General features: G+C 47.4%; 1 protein-coding gene across 1 annotated transcript; it reads right to left on the reverse strand.

Moving 5' to 3' along the window:
• Positions 1-7487: 7487 nt before the first annotated feature.
• LOC141978070 (interleukin-1 beta-like) lies at positions 7488-15768 on the reverse strand. Its single transcript, XM_074939915.1, has 4 exons — positions 15711-15768; positions 14664-14843; positions 8828-8979; positions 7488-7697 (listed from the first exon to the last, which is right to left on the reverse strand). Exons 1-4 carry the CDS (start codon positions 15766-15768, stop codon positions 7488-7490), a joined length of 600 nt encoding a protein of 199 aa, XP_074796016.1.
• Positions 15769-21365: the final 5597 nt, after the last annotated feature.

The raw sequence follows: 21365 nt of genomic DNA on the forward strand, positions 1-21365 counted from the left end.
AGAGATTTATTGGCTGCTTTAAATCTCAGGGTAGTTAATGGATGAATTGATCTTCTTCAGCAAAGCACTCTTGCAGTACACACACCAGTTTCAGCTGGGACCCAACACCAGGTTGAGGAGAAACTCGGCTGTGCTTATGGGTTTCTGCATAAAGTTAAAATGCGGAATAATGTGATGCTTGTATGACAGAGGTTACGGCGCTTACCATTTTCAGTCAGGGAAGCTGTTTCAGAGGAACTTAGAAAACTTGTTCAAAAGGACATTATTGAAGAGATTGACTCCTTGGAATGGGTTTCACCTATAGTAGTGATGCAGAAGAAGGGTGGAGGCATTCGCCTTTGTGTGGACTTAAGGGAGCCAAATAAAGCTATTGTGATTGACAGCCATACTCTTCCTCACATAGAAGAAGTATTTGCAGAATTCCGTGGAGCAAAGATGTTTTCTACTCTTGATTTGCAGACCACATACTACCAGGTTATGTTGCATGAAGATAGCAGAGACCTCACAGCATTTATTACACGTGAGGGACTATTTTGTTTTAAATGTATTCCATACGGTCTCGCTCAAGTGCCTTCCAAAAAATGATGTCATTGATTCTGAAGGATCAACATGGAGTTCAGTGCTATCTGGATGATATTATTGTGTTTCGAAATACTTCTGAGGAGCATGACAATAACCTGCAGTCTGTACTAAGCTGCCTCAGCAAAGCAGGCCTCAAGCTCAATAGGTCCAAATGCAAATTTAGACAAACTGAACTCTCCTTTCTGGGGCATACAATTTCACAGGCTGGACTAAAACCTGATCCAGATCATATCCTGGCAATTTCAAATGCTCCTCCTCCAACAGATTTGCAAACCTTACGTTCTTTCTTGGGTCTTACCTCCTGGTATGCAAAATTCATTCCAAATTATGCTTCTGTCATTGAACCGTTACGAGAATTACTACGGAGAAGTTCAACCTTAGTGTGGACAACGGATACACAAGCTAGTTTCAAAACGGTGAAAAACTTGATTATACATAGTCCAGTACTTGCACTATTCATTCCTGCATTGCCCACAATTGTAACTACTGATGCTTCTGATTATGGACTTGGGGCTGTCCTCACTTCTAGGACACTTGTCATAAATATAAAGGGAAGGGTAACCACCTTTCTGTATACAGTGCTATAAAATCCCTCCTGGCCAGAGGCAACATCCTGTTACCTGTAAAGGGTTAAGAAGCTCAGCTAACCTGGCTGGCACCTGACCCAAAGGACCAATAAGGGGACAAGATACTTTCAAATCTTGGGTGGGGGGAAGGCTTTTGTTTGTGCTCTTTGTTTACGGGGTTGTTCTCTCTTGGGACTGAGAGAGGCCAGACAGAAATCCATCTTCTCCAACCCATCCTAATCCAAGTCTCCAATATTGCAACCAGTAGAGGTAAGCCAGGCAAGGCGGATTAGTTTATCTTTTGGTTTATGTGAATTTTCCCTGTGTTAAGAGGGAGGTTTATTCCTGTTTTCTGTAACTTTAAGGTTTTGCCCAGAGGGGGATCCTCTGTGTTTTGAATCTGAATAACCTGTAAAGTATTTTCCATCCTGATTTTACACAGATGATTTTTACCTTTCTTTTTTTTTAACAAAGCCCTTCTTTTAAGAACCTGACTGATTTTTCCATTGTTCCAAGATCCAGGGGTTTGGGTCTTTGATGATTTTGTAACAAATTGGTTAGGATATTATTCTCAAGCCTCCCCAGGAAAGGGGGTGTGTAGGGCTTGGGGGGATATTTTGGGGGGAAGACGTCTCCAAGTGGGCTCTTTCCCTGTTCTTTGTTTAAAACGCTTGGTGGTGGCAGCATACTGTTCAAGGACAAGGCAAAGTTTGTACCTTGGGGAAGTTTTTAACTTAAGCTGGTAAGAATAAGCAAGGGGGTCTTTCATGCGGTCCCCACATCTGCACCCTAGAGTTCACAGTGGGGAAGGAACCCTGACAACACTAAGTAATGCTGAGGGGAAATATTCTACAGTTGAAAAAGAAGCACTTGCTTGTGTCTGGGCTACTGAAAAATGGAGAACTTACCTGTGGGGCCGCACGTTCAAGTTGCGCACAGACCATAGCCCTTTGATGAAGGGCTGGGAAGAGCAGGATATCATATTTCTAGATGGTCTGCAAGATTACTCTCTTTCAATTATGAACTGGAATATAAGCCTGGAAACCAAAATGTGGTCGCTGATTGCCTTTCTCGCCTGCCTTTGCCTTCACCAGATGGTCCACCGGAGGATGAGGATGTAGTAGTTGCACTTATTACAAGCGCTCTCACTGCAGTTACAAGAGAACAATTTCAAGCTGCTTGTTCAGCGTGTCCAATTCAACAAAAACTATGGGAATTTCTGACAAAGAGATGGCCCAGTCACCCTAAAAATCTTGACCCAGTTTTGCTGCCTTATTTTAGAGTTTGGGATGAACTTTCTTTGTTTGATGGCTGTGTGCTATGAGGTACACACCGGCTACTTGTGCCAGAAGAATTACAGTCAAAACTCGTACACCTGGCACACGATACTCATCAAGGAATTGTCCGAACCAAACAACGACTATGGGATCTGTATTGGTGGCCAGGGATGGACTCTCAAACTGAAGCACTCATAAAATCCTGTGTCACTTGCCAAATGCATGATAAGACAGCAGTGACTTGTACCCGTCCATTACAGCCCATTCCTCTTCCTGAATCTGTATGGGAAAAAGGGGCAAATGACATTGTAGGACCCTTTGATACTGCTTCAATTGACTGCCGTTAAGCCATCACCTTAATAGACTTCTCATAAATATAAAGGTAAGGGTAAGCCCCTTTAAAATCCCTCCTGGCCAGAGGAAAAATCCTCTCACCTGTAAAGGGTTAAGAAGCTAAAGGTAACCTCGCTGGCACCTGACCAAAATGACCAATGAGGAGACAAGATACTTTCAAAAGCTGGGAGGAGGGAGAGAAACAAAGGGTCTGTGTCTGTCTCCATGCTGCTTTTGCCGGGGATAGAACAGGAATGGAGTCTTAGAACTTTAGTAAGTAATCTAGCTAGGTATGTGTTAGATTATGATTTCTTTAAATGGCTGAGAAAAGAACTATGCTGAATAGAATGACTATTCCTGTCTGTGTGTCTTTTTTGTAACTTAAGGTTTTGCCTAGAGGGATTCTCTATGTTTTGAATCTAATTACCCTGTAAGGTATCTACCATCCTGATTTTACAGAGGTGATTCCTTTACTTCTATTAAAAGTCTTCTTGTAAGAAAACTGAATGCTTTTTCATTGTTCTCAGATCCAAGGGTTTGGGTCTGTGGTCACCTATGCAAATTGGTGAGGATTTTTACCAAACCTTCCCCAGGAAGTGGGGTGCAAGGGTTGGGAGGATTTTGGGGGGAAAGACGTGTCCAAACGTTTAAGTTTCCCAGTAAACCCAGTTAGAGTTTGGTGGTGGCAGTGGAGATCCAGGGACAAAGGATAAAATTAATTTGTACCTTGGGGAAGTTTTAACCTAAGCTGGTGAAAGTAAGCTTAGGAGGTTTTCATGCAGGTCCCCACATCTGTACCCTAGAGTTCAGAGTGGGGGAGGAACCTTGACAAGACTATTTCAGTAAATGGCCTGAGGTAGCGTTTACATCGCAAATCTCTTCTGCTACAGTAATTAAGTTCCTCTCTTCAGTTTTTAGCAGGGAAGGTAACCCCAAAGAACTGGTTTCAGATAATGGTAGTCAATTTACTTCCCTGGAGTTTGAAACTTTTCTAGCACAGAGGAACATTTTACACAGAAGGTCATCCCTATATTACCCTCAAGCCAATGGGGAAATCGAACGGTTTAACAGAAGTTTGAAAGAGAGTTTTTGCAAACGGCTAAACTGGAAGGGTGATTGTGGATAACCTTCACTACTGATTTATTGCAAGCACACCAGGCTACACGACATGCCACAACGCAAAGATCACCCGCAGTGTTACTGCGTGGGAAACAGATGAATACCAAACTGAACATTGCTGGATTGTTAAAGGCACAACCTGATGCCCCAACCAAGGGTGATGTGAGAAAAACAGTTGAACAGAACCAAGCAAAGTCTAAGGCTTTCACAGACAAGCAGCAGGGTGCTAAGGAACCAAAGTTTGAGTGTGGTTCCTTCGTTAGAATACGAAAACCTGGAATTTTACGCAAAGGGGACCATAAATTCACAGCTCCTCTTAAAATCCTAGAGAAGAAGGGACCTTACACCTACCGACTTTCTGATGGGCAGGTATGGAATGCTCTTATCTTGCAGCTGCCTATGCACCAAGAGGAGATTATGCCAACACCCAGTCTGCATTGGTGACTTCACCGTAGTGCCAACACAAGAAGACATTGCACTGGAACCGGGGCTTGAGAGACGGCCTGTCAGACCCAGACGACCACCTGTCTGGACTAGAGACTGTTATGTAGTATCTACTGTGTTTTCAGTGCAATATTTCTGCCAACAGTATAGTGTCTTCTTTCCTATTTGTTCCTGTGGTTAGAACAACAATGCTTATTGTAATTGGGAGAGTTTCTTAAGAGAGGAGAGAATGTGGTATTTAGATGCTGCTTGTAATGATTAGAATTGGGAGCACTGGCTGTTGGGAGTCTGAAAGGACAGGAAACGGGAAGGGGGGGGAAGTTGAGGAGGCAGAGTGAGAGCTACTGAGGGTGCAGCAGCAGCTTGGTAAAGACGTTTCCACTTTTAAAATAAAGTCCTGTTGAAGTTTGTTAGTACCTTGCCTGGTTGCTACAACAGTGGGGCTGGGGATGAGAGGTTTCGGGTGCTGGAGGGAGTGAGGGCTCCGGCTGGGGGGGTGGCTTAAGGCAGGCTCCCTGCCTGCCCTAGCTCCTCGAGGTGGCTGCCAGGTCCTTGTGGCCACTAAGTGCATGGGTATGGACTCTGGGGTGGGGCCAGGGATGAGGGGTTTAGGGTGCAGGAGGGGGCTGTGGGGTGGGGCGGGGGTTGGAGTGCAGGGGGCCAGGGCTCCGGCTGGGGGTGCGGGCTCTGGGTGGGGCCAGAAAGGAGGCGTTCAGGGTGCGGAAGAGAGCTCTGGGGTGGGGCAGGGGGTTGGGGTGAGGGGCCCAGTCAGCAGTGCTGATCGGAGTCACCAGGGTCCCTTTTTGACCGGGCATTCCATCAAAAACCGGACGCCTGGCATTACACAGAGGCCAAGGAGACTGGCCTGGCACACAGCTCTCTTCAACAGCTAGATCCCCATGAAATAACCACCACACCCCTGATCAATCTCCATAATGTCCAATGACAAAGCCGTTAACAGGCCACGTCCCTGCTGTACTCCATCCAGATGGCTAACGCAGCTTTTGGGGATAACAGAGCCGACCGAGATGGTCACTAACCAAACTTTCCAGGGGATGCTGTCAGCATGGGCAGCGGGTATAAGAGGCCAGGGAAGGCAAAGCCTTCCCTGGCGCTGCCGCCGACCTGCCGCAGGACAACTGGGCCACAGTGCCCCCTCCTCTCCCAGAGACGCCCACCTCCAAGGTCCCCGCTACTCCCTGCGTCCCTCCTCCTCGGGGGTCTGGCGTCTCAGTCTGGTGCTGGGGTGAATGCAGCTGGAGCGGGCGGGCCACGGCTTCTCGGGGCTTTTTCCTTTTACGGGGGGGGGGGGGTGTTTGGGGCTCCAGCGTGCAGAGGGCGAGGCCTTGGGTGGAAGGGGTGGGGCCAGCAGGTCTCCCCAAAGCGGGGGTTCACCCGCCACCCATGGCTGTCAGCCACCAAATCACACTGAAGAGAAAAAAAAGATTCACACACACACAGCCTGGGAGCTTGCTGGGGCAGTGGCGGTCCGTCTCTTAGTACAATGATCCTAATTAGGACGTCCAGGCACCACTGCATACAGATAATGGTGGCTTGGCCAACGGAAGAATGCTGTCTACACCTGGGGTTAAATTGGCTTAACTATGCCACTCGCGCGTGGATTTTTCACACCGCTGAGCGATATAGCTGGGTCGATCTGACTTTTTAGTGTAGACCAGGCCTCTCGCAATTTTATCACAACTCCCATGATTTTCTTTAAGCCTCTTTAACCTTTGGGTGGGCTAGAGCAGCAGTTCTCAACCAGGCATCCAAGGCCCCCTGGGGGTTCCCAAGCAGGTTTCAGGGGGTCTGCCAAACAGGGCTGGCATTAGACTCATTGGGACCCAGGGCAGAAAGCCCATGCTGCCCTGACCTCAACACCCGGGGCTGAAGGGCCCCATGCATTTGCCCTGCTTGCTTCCTCCTAATGCCGGCCCTGGCTTTTATATGCAGAAAAACAGTTGTGGTGGCACAGGTGGGCTGTGGAGTTTTCATCGCATGTTGGAGGGTGGGGGAGCCTCAGAAAGGAAAAAGGTTGAGAACCCCTGGGCTAGAGTTTACTTCATTGGCCTTCTCCAGGGCCTAAAAAACCCAGCTCTCATAGAAAAGCACCTAGAAACCCAGAATTCAGTCACTAAGGATTTTCAGCAAGAATTGCATATGGTCAACCTCCCCACATTCAAGTCGAAAATGAACAAAAGGAATTAACAATTTTTAAATACCAACTTTATAAAAAATAAAGAAATAATAATAACATAATAATATGATACTCAATTACTATAACTTTATTTCTACAACATAACATTGCTACTTTATAATCCACATACTGTTGAGATTGACAGTTTTGTAATAAATATATCACCACCGTAGATTACTCAAACTGCAAGAAACTATAAAAGACTTCCCATTCATGCTGTTTGCTTTCTCTTTGCATTTCAGTTCAGACAATGAAAAAAGACTAGTTGGTTACACATTAGTAACAAATCAGTTTCAAGCCAATTGCACCTTCAGGTTTTCAACTCCCTAGACACCAATACTGGTTGCAAATACTGCAGGGGCTGGTTTATTTGCTTATAACCACCCTCCCCAAAAAAATTTCCACTGGAATTTAAAAAGACAATTTTTTTTCTATTGATATGTTGTAAAAATTATTTAAAAACCCACAAAAACCTAACAATTAATAGCAGAGGCAGGATTTGATCTAACAGTGTCCCTATAAATAATTAGGGAACAAAACTATATGTATAGTGCCTAAAGTAATGAGACATCCCATCGTGGCTGGTGTCTCTAGATGCTACTGTAATAATAACCATTATTATTATATAATTGATAATAATAAATAAAACTGAATTAATATGGAATTAATGCTAATATTTAAAATCAAATTTATACGAGTTAAGAAGGAAGGTACTTTACATCTGGGGTCAGGCTTGAGTTATGAGAGATTACAAGTATCGGTTACAAGGTTCACAAGATACATACATAGTACAATTCAATTTAATTAATTTTAAACCAACAATTAAATTAATTAATTTTAATGAATAAATAAATTAATTAATAAAACTGAATTAATATGGAATTGCTGAGATCCCATAAATAGTTATGCTCCTACTGTACATAGTACATACAAGCATTCAGTTCTAAACCAGTAACTGCTGGCTGGGGATTAGATTTCAACCAGATACAAATCAGTGATGTCCCGCTCTCCGGTTTGATTCACCATCCTGACAGGTTTGTCGTTCAGTTTAGAGGTGCTGAGGAACCAACCTGGATGGGCAGCTGACTCAAAGCTGGAAGTGGAACCAGAACTGGTCTTGAAAAAGAGGAAACGCTCCTGATCCCCGGTCCTGATCTCCTTCATAGGCCCCTTCACATTCTATGAGAAATAACAGAGGCCAGTTAGAAACAGGGGTGCTCTTTCCAAGGCTTTCATCCTGCAATGGGATGAATATGAGAAGGGGCTTCTAATTAGGACACAGAGCTAGCGTCTGCTCTCACTTGTGCCTATGCAACTATTATGTGGGTATCCCTGAGCAGACTTTGGTCCAAGGAAACACTGGGCTTGACTCTCCCCTGCCTTCCACTTTGGGCTGTCATTTACACCAGTGCAAAGTGGGTGTGAAATGCTGGCCCTCTGATTGTAATGAAAACACCTGGTGCACATAGACAGGAAACTCTGACCCTGACACCACAGGAGTTTCATACACCTGAGAAAGACTGTCCACCAAACAAGGAACCTATTCCTGCTCCTATTAAATGGGATTTCAATGTAAGAAGGATCAGGCCCAAAGGTAGACTACACAGAACTACACAGAAGCTGCAAAAGCATGGCTGCAGTTGTAAACCTTGATCACTAATGATACGTTTTCACTGCAGCTGGGAGCAAGCCCACCAGTACTGTAGACAGGCTTGCACTAGCTCTGCTCAAACTACGACTTTAAAAATAACCATGTGGACATGGCAGCTCCGGCAGAGACTCTGGCTAGCCACCTGGGCTCAGAACCAGGGGGTCAGCTGGGCTTGGAGGCCCGAGCTCCCCTTTTTAGCAGACTAGCTCAAACCCCGCTTGGGCAAGTCTGTCTACCCATACAAGGAGACTCACTGCCAGCTGCAGTATAGACATACCCCAAGGGCACAAGAGACAACATGATCTAATGAATTAGTGTGGTGCGATGGACTGGGATTCAGGAGACCTGGGTTCCTGGAAAAGTCACTTCTTATCTCTGCTTCTCCTTCCACTCTTTGTCTTCTGTATTTAGATGATAAAATCTTTGAGGAAGGAACCTTCTTATTACGTTACTGCACAGTGCCTACCACAGCAGGGCTCTGATCTCAAATGAAGAATCAAGGTGTAATAGCAATAAACGATCATAGTAATCATAAACAGAATCTGGGGAAAACAGTGAGTCCCATGTAAAGGTATCAATAAAAACCGGAGATGTGGATTGAATTTCAGTCACTGTGGAGTTTGTGATGGTCTGCTAAAGGTCTGCTAATCCCACTCACCTCCAGCTGCAGCACAGGGCTGCCTTCAGCCTTCACACAGCACAGATACAGATTGTTTTCCACAGTGTTACTTTCCACAATGTTCATAGCAACAGGACTGATGCGCTTTGGGGAGATGTGCGGTGAGCGATATAAATCCAGGTTTAATTTCACTGGGAAGAGAAAAGCGAGAGGAAATCCAGACTCAATTACAGTAAAAAAGGCAGCCCGTCTGTCTGTGAAGATCTGGGAAGCACCACCACTTATAAATAGTGAGTGAGGAACCTGAAATCCATGCACAATAGCTGCCATATCACTTTATCGGGGACACTGATAGCACTTTTAAAAATAACTGCACATCAGAGGTTCAGTTGTGCACTTTTACTCATCTGAGTAACGCCATCCACTTCAGTGGGACTGTGCCTGAAGACAAAATACTCCGAAGAAACAGGGGTTGGAAAATCAGATCTTAATAATAATCACGTGCAGAAAATGACATTAAAAGAACATTAGAGGTTGCAAAGTCAAGCACTCCAAAGGTAGGAAATGCCAGAATGCCTGTTGCAATCTGAATTCAGCCCCTGTGCCCATATCCATTATGATCGTATTTAATTACCTGATCACCTACTATTTTTTCCACAAGAGCCTTGCCTCATTCAGTACGCAGGATGGACCTACTCTGAAGGTGAATCAGGACTGTGAATAACCCTTGTCCAGCCAGACCTTACTTTCCCACAGGAGACTGCTGCTCAGGTAGAAGCTGATCAGACTGCAGCTCCACAGCAACCAGGAGGTGACTGAGCACCAGGTTGTTATGGACTGGGATGTAGGCAGTCTTGTCTAGTAGTCAGAGCAGGAGTAAGATTCGATGGGCAGAGCAGCCATAAAGACTGGGGAATAAAGCCAAGGGAATCAGAGTCAACTGCCAGTTATCAGAACCAGGGGATCAAGCCCGAGTCAGAACTAGAAATCGAAGCTGAGGGTCAGAGCCAGGGTCAGATACCAAATGTCAGAGTCAAGGGTCAGAAGTCAGAGGCCAGAGCCAGGACTGGTCACTGAGGATTGGTGGAGAGGTGTGAGGGCAGGAACTGGAGGAGAGGTGAGGATCGAGCGTGCAGCAGCCTGGCTGGGGAGCAGGGCTTCCTTGTCAATTTCACGGCTCGGAACACAGTGTCTACACAGACACTGTGTCACCCTAACGACACCGACATAAGCCCTACACCTCTCGTGGAGGTGGACTTATTATGTCGGTGTAGTAGGGCACTTACATCGGCTGGAGCAAGGCTGTAGTGTACACACTGACATAATTAGGTCAACCTAAGGCCTGGTCTACACTACATAGGTAGGTCGACATACGGCAGGAGCAAAGGTAGGAGCCAGGAGCAGTGCAGGAGACAGGCACAAGCAGGGTCCAATGCAGCCACAACAGGAAACCACCTTGTTTCTCAGACGAGCTTCCTCTGCTTCCTTCTGGCTTAGCATGGTTGGACCAAACGGTGGAGCCAGGAGAGCCTCCAAACAGGGCTCCCATGGGTGGAATCTGGGCTGAGGCTATAGCCCTAGTAGCTCCTTGGCCCACATGGTTTCAGGGGACTCTGGGTGGAGGCCAGGATGCAGCAGCTGTCTGGGCCTCCCAGGCCCGACTTTGAGACCCGGCACACCATGCATTGCTCCTTCATCAACTGGGAGGTGAAGTTCGTCCCTTGCTCTCTTAGTATTTCTCTGGGGAGCCTCACTTGGGCAAATACTTCTGTGAGTTCATTAGCATCGACAGCCACCATTGCTGACAGGATGGGAATGGCCTCAGGGTAGCTGGTGGCATAGTCTAAGATTACGAGGATATATTTGTGTCCCACTGCAGACTTCTCTAATGGGCCCCCCAGATTAGAGGGTACCCCTACAATGAGTAGTGTTACTGGGGGGAACCTTTTTCTGGCCCGCCCACTGGCACTCAGGGAATGATGCATAATAGTCCCACGCCTCTGGATGGACGCCCAGCCAGGAGAACTTGGTGGTCACTCTGTTAAGAGTCTTCTCTCGCCCTAATGACCCCCACATGGTGCTGCATGGCCAGTTGAAGGACCCCTCTTTTAAACTTCCTTGGCCCTCAGAGCGCATTCTTACCTCCTCCACCTTGGGATCTTTCAATTCCTGATACGTCTCCTCCTCTACCAGTTTGAAATGGGGCCACTGTTTCAACTGCTGAGAGTCTAATACTTTGTCAGCTGGGCAGGCGAGCTGCTCATAAACCCTACACAGGGTTGGTTCGTTCCTTTCTTCTTCCACAAAGTTTACCTCATTAGACAGCAGGTCAAGGTGGAGAGGTGGCAGCGGGCCCCTACTACTCCAGCTGGGTTCAAGAGAATGGTCCTTCCCCACAAGGATGATCACTCTCCTGGGTCTTTGTCTTCCCTTGGAGCCTTCTCCTCTCAAGGCCCCTTCTCAGCCACTGTGGCCATCTCCTGCCTTCCTGGGCCTTCCTGCTCTGGCTTGGCACTTTCTATGGATGTGCTCCGCTATACGTTGAAAAAACAACGGGAGTCCTTGTGGCACTTAGAGGCTAACAAATTTATTTGGGCATAAGTTTTCATGAGCTAAAACCCACTTCATCAGATGCATGGAGTGAAAAATACAGTAGGCAGGTATAAATATACAGCACATGAAAAGATGAGAGTTGCCTTACCAAGTGGAGGGTGGGGGTCAGTGGTAACAAGGCCAGTTCAAATAGGATGGATGTGACTTCTTCAAAAAAACTACCAACTGAGCCAACGTATGACCACGTAGGCCAGGTCTTTGGCCATTCCGACCTGCACCGTTCTGCACAGTCAGTCATACTTCTCTCGTCAGGTAGGGTGTATGTTTCCATGGATGCACTGGAGGTAGATCATAACTCCAGATTTACCATCCGGCACCACAAGCTGTCCCCCGACTAAAGTCTGGCGACAGTCAGAGTCCATCAGTCCTTGTACTGATGCTGCATCCATTTGCATGGGAACTAACATTTTCCTTGGGCCTCTCTTCTGAGCCCTGTTATAAGCTGCCCAGGCCTGACCATAATTACAGTCCATGAATGGACTCCTTTCTGAAATGGCCTTCCTGTCCACATACAGAACGGCCATCCGCGGGAGAAGTCGGATCCACTGTTGATACTCCCTTTGAATATGGCCACTCGGTTGCACCTGGATCCCTCCTGCCTGGCTGAGGGCAGGCTTCTGGGTTCCTCACTTGGCCTCTGTACCCCCTCTACTAGGGTTGGGTGTCCAAGTTCCTCTAGGTACCCTCAGCATGATATGGGGGGTACATGAGGGCCCGGGGCACTCAGGGCTGACTTTTGCTGTTCCCCCACAAGCTTGAGGGACATCAGGTAACTCTCCACCAAAGCCACTGCCTCTGCCAAGGTTTCCAGTCAATGTCTTAACACCCACTCACTCCGCCCACCCCCCCGCCCCAGGGGAGAACTTGGGTGAACTGCTCCATGATGATCTTCTCTCCTACCTGAACCCCTAGGCATCCCTTGGGCTGGAGCCAATGCCAGCCAAGATCCTTCAGATTATGGGCGACTGTCCGGGGTCAGGCTTTGGCTGGGGATTTCTGGCGGTAGAACTGCTGCAGGTAGGTTTCAGGGGAGATGTTCAGGTATTTCGGATGAGTGTAGCCAGTACACTGCCTGGCCCAGCACGCTGTCAAGTAGTAGGCCAATAGGTTGGCCCAGTTTCCCTTGAGGCATTGGGCCGTGACGGCAACTCTCTCGAATGTGACAAGAAATGCCTCTAGGTTGTCTACAGGACCCATTGTTGTCAGCTTTACCAGGATGGGTGGTACTAGGTCAGCAGCTCCCCCTCCATGGCTGTAGGAGCGTCGCCATCTGCCGGACGAGCTGCTGCTGTGCTTCTGCCATTTCCTTAATCAGCTGTTCCTCCCGCTGCTGGGCCACCTGCTGCTGCTGCTGGTTGAGGAGGACTCACTTCAGCAGTTTCTCAAAATCCATCTCTGGTTTTTGGTTTTACTTCCCCTCTTTCTCTGGCCTACCATCAGGCCTGGGACACTAGTGTGCCTGAATTCTCCACCAGATGTAACAGAGTCCCCAGAAGACCAGGTGGCCTAGTGGGTAGTGCACCCAGTTTCCAGTCTCACACCTCCCAGCAGGAAGGGCTTTCAGTCCAGTTCCTTACCATGGATGTGGCTTCACCTCAGGGTTTTCAATGTCCTCACCCTCCCCTTACTTGGCAGGGGTAGAAATTAGATTTATGCATCTCCAACACCAAATGCAGTTGGCAAGGGAGCCCACTCCACTGGGCGCTGACCCAGGGCCCCATGAGAGACAAGAGTGTCTGGAACTCTGGATTGCCCTCGGAGCTGCCTGCCTGGGTCACTTCCTACCATCCATTGCCCCCACACCTCCAAGTCCAATATAGGATAGCAAAAGAAAAGGAAAGACAATTAAAGCTTCAGCCCCAATGGGCTCAGCGCTCAGCCGTCTTTCTCACAGGGTGGCTTCTTTGGCACCCTCAGAGTAGGTCCATCTTCCTCCCCAGCCTCCCTCTTCTGAGCTGGGTTGCTCCCTTGTATGTTTCCTCTCCAGTCAGCCCACGCTCCGGCCCAGTATTGCCCTTTAACCCCTTCTGGTCCAGCGTGGGGTGTGTACACCCCATCACACACCCTGAGGGGAGAACAAGAGGGATGAACCCCAAAGAATAAGCAATTGAATCAACTGGTTGTGTGCAATGACATAGTGGGTAAATATATGTCAAGCAAGATCTTTTATGAAAGCCTGTAATGTTCCGAACTCGCTGGTCGTTAGAGGTCTGTAGCCAGGTTACGGCTGTGAATGTACACTTGTGTGCATGTGTAGAACCCTGTCACTGTGGTGCAGCTGCAGCATCCCCTTCACAGGCGGTGAAGCAATAAAGCAGGGCAGGGCACCCCCCAGGCTAGTTGTTTACACAGAACCAACTTCAAGTACCCATCCATTGTCGCTAGGAAGACACAATGGTGGGCCATTAAAGTCAATGGAAAGCCATTGAAGCCAAAAAGAAAATCTCAGGCCTTGTCTACGCTTGTCTACGCTGCCACTTTACATGGATATCGGCCTCCATGACTGAAGGTTAGATAGGGCGACTTAAGATTGTAGTGTAGACATGCCCTGTTTAGAAACAGGCCTGGATTTGGGGTTTTTTATCCAGAAAGGGAGGACTAACATTGCAGTGGGGTGCTGTCCATGAAACACTGGATCCTTTCTAGGACAGAGGACACACGGTAACTTGGATTAGAAAAGGGAATTTAGCCAATGTAGACGTGTAAAGCCTGAGACTGCATCTTTACATTTGTTTCCTGTGTAACTTGTCAGCGTTTGCTTTTCTGCACTATTCAATCTCGGAACCTATGATTTTTCTATTCAATAAGCTGTTTGTTTATTTCTAACCCAGGCAGGTCTCTGGTGTCCAAACTGTGCGGAGTGTGGGTGTCCCAGAGTGAACTGATAACTGGGGGAGAGTTTCATGCCCTCGGGGTTGATGAACCAGAGTGGAAAAGTCCAAGTGTCTGTAATTAAGAACTCAGGGAGATGGATCTGGGGAGAATTTGGACCAGAAGGGGTAGCTGAGGTCACCCTGCAAGGAGTAACTAGGCTCGTAGAAGTGAGGGTGAGTCCTTGTGCTTGAAGGCCAACTACTGGTGTCAGAGCTCTCACCCATAGCAGCCCAGCATTAAGGGTCTCAAAATTACCCAGGCAGGCGGTGACTGACTCCCTCGCTGGTCTGGGTGATCCCCAGAACCTCACACCTATATCAGTAGGTAACTGAGCAAGAGGAGATAAACTGGGGGTGGGGCCAGAGGAAAGAAATATTTTGTAATTTACCTGCTTTGCTGATATTGGGGCCTTGTAAATGCACCGCCATCAGCTGGGCCTGGCTGGCGTGACGCCGCAGGACAAAACTCTTGTGTTCCTCATCTTGGACTGCGTACAGCTTGGGGCGGGTGTATTTGTAGATGAAGGTCTCTGCATGCGTGAAGGAGTTGTTGCTGAAGGATACGGGATCTGAAAACGTGGAGTGTATGAGGACCAAGATCACAGAGTCACACAGATAGCAACAGCCAGATTCAGAATTTACACCTGGCAAGAGACACTTGTATCTGCTGCAGGGGCCCCAGGTTTCAAACTTGAGAGGCCTAATTCTCATCCCACTTAGCCCGTTGGGAATCTAGGAGCAGCTTGACTGAAGTCCATGGAGTTTGCAACAGTGTAAAATAGGTTTGAGGAGAGAATCAGGCCCTCCCCGTCCTCCCTTCCTCTCCCCTCCTACTCCCCCTCCCCGTCCCCGGGTTACCCATAGCACAAGAGCTGCAGAATTCCCCACTATTCAGTCACTAACAGGCCTGGCCCCTCTTATCTTTCTGTAGGGTCTTATACAGTTTGAAATCTCTCACTGGGACATGTCCCCCACACCCTGGAATAGATGCATTGGTTAGTAAAGACAGTGCATCTCCTTTGCGTGGCATATTTGGCTAAGAAACTGGTGTACCTTTGCTTTCACTTTTCCACCTGCAGAGAGAGCATCCATTGTGCGCTCAGTTCAGTGCGGATGGTCAGAAGAGACACACACTCTGTGCTCTCTCACCGAGGCTTTCGTTCTTTTTTGTACCCTTAATGTAGATTATAGGTCATCCTATGTAGGATTTCCCACACACAGGAAAACTCTGTGCTGCTAAACATCATTAAGACTGTAGACTGCACTGACTAAATTAATTCCTTTTAATTTTTCATGTCATTCAGTTTCTTCTGGAAAGGACTGCTTCTGGAAAGCAGTGGAGTCTGATCTTAGATCTGAATTTCCCTGAGGCCTGGGAGTGCACAGATTATCTCTACTCAAACAGCGTGCAGAAAAGGAGCTGTCTATATCTGTACCTTCCACCAGCATCCTCATGAAGTCAATGTCTGTGAATGATCTGGCAAGCCGGTTCATCCTCCTTCTTGTCTCCCCTTGAGGCACCTCTGCAGCCCACCTGAAGGCCACCGAGTCAACTTGGTCAATGGCCTTCCAATGGCTGCCCAACTCCGACAGAGAGCGATTCTTGGGGAAGGGACAAGGACTGGAGTCATAGAAGGAGATTTGTGGGGCAACGAAGCAGTGATTTCAACAGCCAGAAAACAAGATACATCCCCTCACTTCTCTCGTGCGTGCTCTCATTCCGCTGCCTATGTGAGCTCCAACTAAGTTTGATCTAGACATGCCCCCAAGCCTCCCAGTCTAATCCACTATTTAGAGCCTTCCTTGTCCACAGGGACAACCGACCTTCATCCGCAACAGCCTGCAGGGCTGAGACTGTTCCAGAGATGGGCCAGCAGAGCACCTTAACCTCTGCCACCAGGGACCAGGATGACTGTGATCACTGCAAAGCTGTAGCTCACGAAAGCTTATGCTCAAATAAATTGGTTAGTCTCTAAGGTGCCACAAGTACTCCTTTTCTTTTTGCGAATACAGACTAACACGGCTGCTACTCTGAAACCTGGCTACCCCAGTTAACCCTTTCATAGAATCCAAGACCAGAAGGTACCATTGTAAGCCTCTAGTCTGAGCTTCTGTATCACACAGTCCAGAGAACTGCCCCATTTGCTGCTGCTCCAGAGTGTTTCTGAGCACAGAGCCTGAAGTCCAGCCCCGAGTCTTCCTAAGACCCCTTTACTGCTCCTAAACCTTCCACATTAGGCACCAGCGTAGCATCAGTCTGGGGACCTCTTTGCAGGATAAGTGGGCTGCTCCTTCAGATTGGGCCCTGGTTCTGGTTCCTGGGAGGATGGGAATCTGCACATCATGCTCTGTTGCTCTGGATTCTGATCTAGTCCCGGAACCGTTTGTTTCTGTCCGCATGGCTCTTTCATTACTGTTAGTGTGAAAGGTGCTAATGGCTGTCACCTTGTAAGTCTAGCCCAAAGACAATCCCATTAAATCTCATGAACTCCCAGGGCTGTACCAATCACTCATAGACTGTAAGGAGCAAATAAGACCCCTCATGTAGCAGAGACAGCTACAAACAGTGGAGGCTGCCCAAAGCACATGAAAGGCCTGAGAAAAACTGTGAGAGTTGAGGGAATTCCCTGATTGCAAACACAAGGGCTAGGATACTGGTTTTGCAGCCTGTGTGTAGGGTTTGTCTAATCCAGGCTAGCTATTCCTGAAAGTGGATTAAGCTAAACTGGAACAAGGCACTCATTCTGGAATAAGAGTGTCCTCACATGGAGTTAATCAGGAATAGTTATTGTGCTTTAAATTCATGCCCTACCTTAATCTGAATTAACTTTCAAGTGTAGACAAGCCCTTTCTTTTGTAAAAAAGGGACTGCTCAGTGCACAAGAAGCATATCCAATAAGTAAACAGGAAGTAAGTAATGGGTGGAGTGTGACTGTGCTCTGACTAACCCAGCGAACCCCTTGATGACCACTTCACTACACCCTTCAAGGCAGAAAGCCTGGAGAAGCAGTCATAAGCGCGACTCTGAGAAGAAGCAGAGAGCAGATCTTCTTGGGCACAGAGCTCATTGGAGGGGCAGACTGGGAATTTCTGAGCAAGGAAGCTGCCTGCTTCTTTTTGTTTCTGTGATGTTCAGGGAAACAGGACTTCGGGTCCATTCTTTGAAAATATCCCAAATTACACCAAAGAATATCCCTGACTTGTGTCACCCATTGCTCATCTTAACAGAAACAGCCCTGCATGCCCCCAAATATTGGCTACCACTCACGCCAAAGAGAGAACATTGGTATTTATTGTGGTAGCACCCAGAAGCCCTCCTTGGGAGTCGTCATGTGGGTGCTATACACACACATCGGAACACACAGGCCCTTCCCTGAAGCTAAATCAGAAATCATCCAGGAGAGCGAATCTTACAATCATCTAGAAATTAAACTTGGCTCTTTACCTTCATCCGGCAGGGACAGTCAACTTCATGGTGGTAACTATTGGGGGAAAAAACCAGACAAATCAAAGATAGCTCAGCATGATCTGTGCTAGCCTTGGTGAAATTGGTAATAAAAAAAGATGGTTTCTTCTTCAAGGCTCTATCCATGTGGATCAAATGGGATCCACACATAGTAGGGCTCAAAGAAGAACCATAGTGACTGTGACATAAGTAACTGTTCTTTTTATCATCCAGACATTTGGGACATTTGAATGGAGTCATCATTAAGCACTGACAGGGAGCTCATTTCTGGACAAGACCAAATGGAGACAGCTACCTGTCCAGACAAGAAAGATACAAAGATGGCAGAGTGCCCTGAGAAGGTGGGCTTCTTGTAGGCGTGATGGGAGGAGCTTGGTTCTTCCCAGTCTGTAGCGGTAGGGCCTTCAGTCACTCATCATGCCCAAGCATATTAAGGACAGGCAATTTAACCTTAACCAGAAGGCTCAAATTGGTGGTGTTTCCTTGTTGGACTCATGAAACCAAATTACCCCAATTAATTGGGTGCCACTCCCTGACTTCATTGGCGCTCCACCCACATCACCCAAGTGGGATTTGACTCTTGACTCAGTGGCTAATTGATGTGCTCATCTAATGGTGCACTCAGCAACACAGTTCCCATCAAAGGCAATGGGTCACCTTCATTCCTATCCCTTCCCTGGGGAAAGGCTGTTTATAGCCTCTGTGCACAACATCTGCTCATGGATGCAATGCCAGATCCTAATCACAACTGCACCAGTGTAAATCCAGAGTGGCACCAATGAAGCCCGTAGAATTACTCCAGCCTCACCTTAAACTGAACTAAGAATCTGGCCCATAAACTCATCTCCAAAGGCAGCCCAGCAACGACAGGGCAGACCTGAACCTCCAGTTTCTGAATGAGTAGGAACCGGTAATTACCTATCACATCCTATAAGCTCAGTGAGTTGGTCAGGTACTCTGGCCATTGCTGCTTCTGGAAGAGGAAAAACATTAGATTCAGCTCCAGGTATAATATTCCCATCTGAACAAGCGCCATCTAGCCCTCCTCATGCTATTTGGGAGCCAGCCCTGCAGGAAAGCCTCCTCTAGTTGATTGGCTTCTGATTCATAGAATATCATGGAATCATAGAATATCAGGGTTGGAAGGGACCTCAGGAGGTCATCTAGTCCAACCCCCTGCTCAAAGCAGGACCAATCCCCAATTAAATCATCCCAGCCAGGGCTTTGTCAAGCCTGACCTTAAAAACTTCTAAGGAAGGAGATTCTACCACCTCCCTAGGTAACGCATTCCAGTGTTTCACCACCCTCCTAGTGAAAAAGTTTTTCCTAATATCCAACCGAAATCTCCCCAACTGCAACTTGAGACCATTACTCCTTGTCCTGTCATCTTCTACCACTGAGAATAGTCTAGAACCATCCTCTCTGGAACCACCTCTCAGGTAGTTGAAAGCAGCTATCAAATCCCCCCTCATTCTTCTCTTCCACAGACTAAACAATCCTAGTTCCCTCAGCCTCTCCTCATAAGTCATGTGTTCCAGACCCCTAATCATTTTTGTTGCCCTTCGCTGGACTCTCTCCAATTTATCCACATCCTTCTTGTAGTGCGGGGCCCAAAACTGGACACAGTACTCCAGATGAGGCCTCACCAGTGTCGAATAGAGGGGAACGATCACGTCCCTCGATCTGCTCGGTATGCCCCTTCTTATACATCCCAAAATGCCATTGGCCTTCTTGGCAACAAGGGCACACTGCTGACTCATATCCAGCTTCTCGTCCACTGTAACCCCTAGGTCCTTTTCCGCAGAACTGCTGCCTAGCCATTCGGTCCCTAGTCTGTAGCTGTGCATTGGGTTCTTCCGTCCTAAGTGCAGGACCCTGCATTTATCCTTATTGAACCTCATCAGGTTTCTTTTGGCCCAATCCTCCAATTTGTCCAGGTCCCTCTGTATCCTATCTCTGCCCTCCAACGTATCTACCACTCCTCCCAGTTTAGTATCATCCGCAAATTTGCTAAGAGTGCAATCCACACCATCCTCCAGATCATTTATGAAGATATTGAACAAAACCGGCCCCAGGACCGACCCCTGGGGCACTCCACTTCACACCGGCTGCCAACTAGACATGGAGCCATTGATCACTACCCGTTGAGCCCGACAATCTAGCCAACTTTCTACCCACCTTATAGTCCATTCATCCAGCCCATACTTCTTTAACTTGCTGACAAGAATACTGTGGGAGACAGTGTCAAAAGCTTTGCTAAAGTCAAGAAACAATACATCCACTGCTTTCCCTTCATCCACAGAATCAGTAATCTCATCATAGAAAGCGATTAGATTAGTCAGGCATGACCTTCCCTTCAGGGTTGGGAGGGACCTCAGGAGATCATCTAGTCCAACCCCCTCCTCAAAGCAAGAGCTATCCTCAATTTCTGCCCCAGATCCCTAAATGTCCCCCTCAAGGACTGAACTCACAAACCTGGGTTTAGCAGGCCAATGCTCAAACCACTGAGCCATCCCTCCCGCTGGGAGCTACCAGCCAGGCAACACTAAGTAACATTGCTATAACTAGAAATCAGGCTGTTCTCTGTTTTAACTTTTCTGTGGGAAACTGCCTCAAAAGACTGCACCACACAGACAACCAAGGGAGAAGAAAGGAAGAGGCCGCTGTCTGATGCACAGACGCCCCAGCTGAAGGGCACCACGGCAGAGAAATGCGATGACAATACCTGTGTCTGCACAACTTCTTCGTGCAATTCAGGGTGTCTTCTGCTCCCTGTAGTTCTGAATGATTTCTTTGGAGTACGTCATCCAGCTTTATAGTGTCTCTAAAACTGGGAAATTCCCAGGGCTCAGTCTCTGATGCAATCTCTCAGATTGCATAATCCAGATGGGGATGGATCTCCCAGTCTATTCCACCAGGGTGAACCCAGGGCCACCCTTAGGATTTATGGGGCCCTATGCAGTGTTATTAAACTGGTGCCCCTATGCCTGATGGCAGCCCGGGTTCACATGTTTATTGTAGATAAGGGTGGTCTTTTGAAGGATTTATTTAAAAAACTGTATGTCTGAAGATCCCAGCATTTAAGGCTAAAGATGAATACTCAGATTGTGCATCTAAAAATCTATGCAAGGATTTTTTAGAGTTGTGATTTTATAATCTTCAGCAACACACTAATGAAATATTTTTAAAGCAAATTTTAAACTAAGGTCCTGTAGACTAACATGTTCTGAGTAAAAACAGATTCAAAATTTTTATGAAAGTTAATGTTTAAAATCAAATTTACACAAGTTAAGAGGGAAGGTACTGTACATCTGGGGTTGGGCTTGGGTTATGGGGGAATTGCAAGTATCGGTTACAAGGTTTATGAGGTACATACATATCACATAACCAGCATAGATCCAGATTGGGGTGTGGGAGTTTTTAAAGCATCAGTGGATAGGTGGGCTCAGCTACGCCACCCATAGAATGTATTAAGAGTCCAAGTCACTACTGGTGTAGAGAATAAGTACACGGGTGGGATGCGTCCCTCGGTTCATCAGGGAAGGAAGTGGGTTATTTCCCTGGTTGGCGTTCTCTGTTACTCGACCTGATACTGACAGTGTCCTGTAATGTGTTCTGTGTAATG

The sequence above is a fragment of the Natator depressus genome, chromosome 26, assembly GCF_965152275.1.
Source record: "Natator depressus isolate rNatDep1 chromosome 26, rNatDep2.hap1, whole genome shotgun sequence".
Taxonomy (NCBI): domain Eukaryota; kingdom Metazoa; phylum Chordata; order Testudines; family Cheloniidae; genus Natator; species Natator depressus.

What these genes read in the sequence shown, in the direction of transcription:
- LOC141978070 (XM_074939915.1), bottom strand. Translation starts at nt 15,768, where the DNA reads ATGAACCGGCTTGCCAGATCATTCACAGACATTGACTTCATGAGGATG. An exon ending in CCCCAATATCAGCAAAGCAG is followed by an intron (nt 8,980 to 14,663) that starts GTAAATTACAAA and finishes TTCTCTTCCCAG; the next exon opens with TGAAATTAAACCTGGATTTA. An exon ending in GCCCTGTGCTGCAGCTGGAG is followed by an intron (nt 7,698 to 8,827) that starts GTGAGTGGGATT and finishes TATTTCTCATAG; the next exon opens with AATGTGAAGGGGCCTATGAA.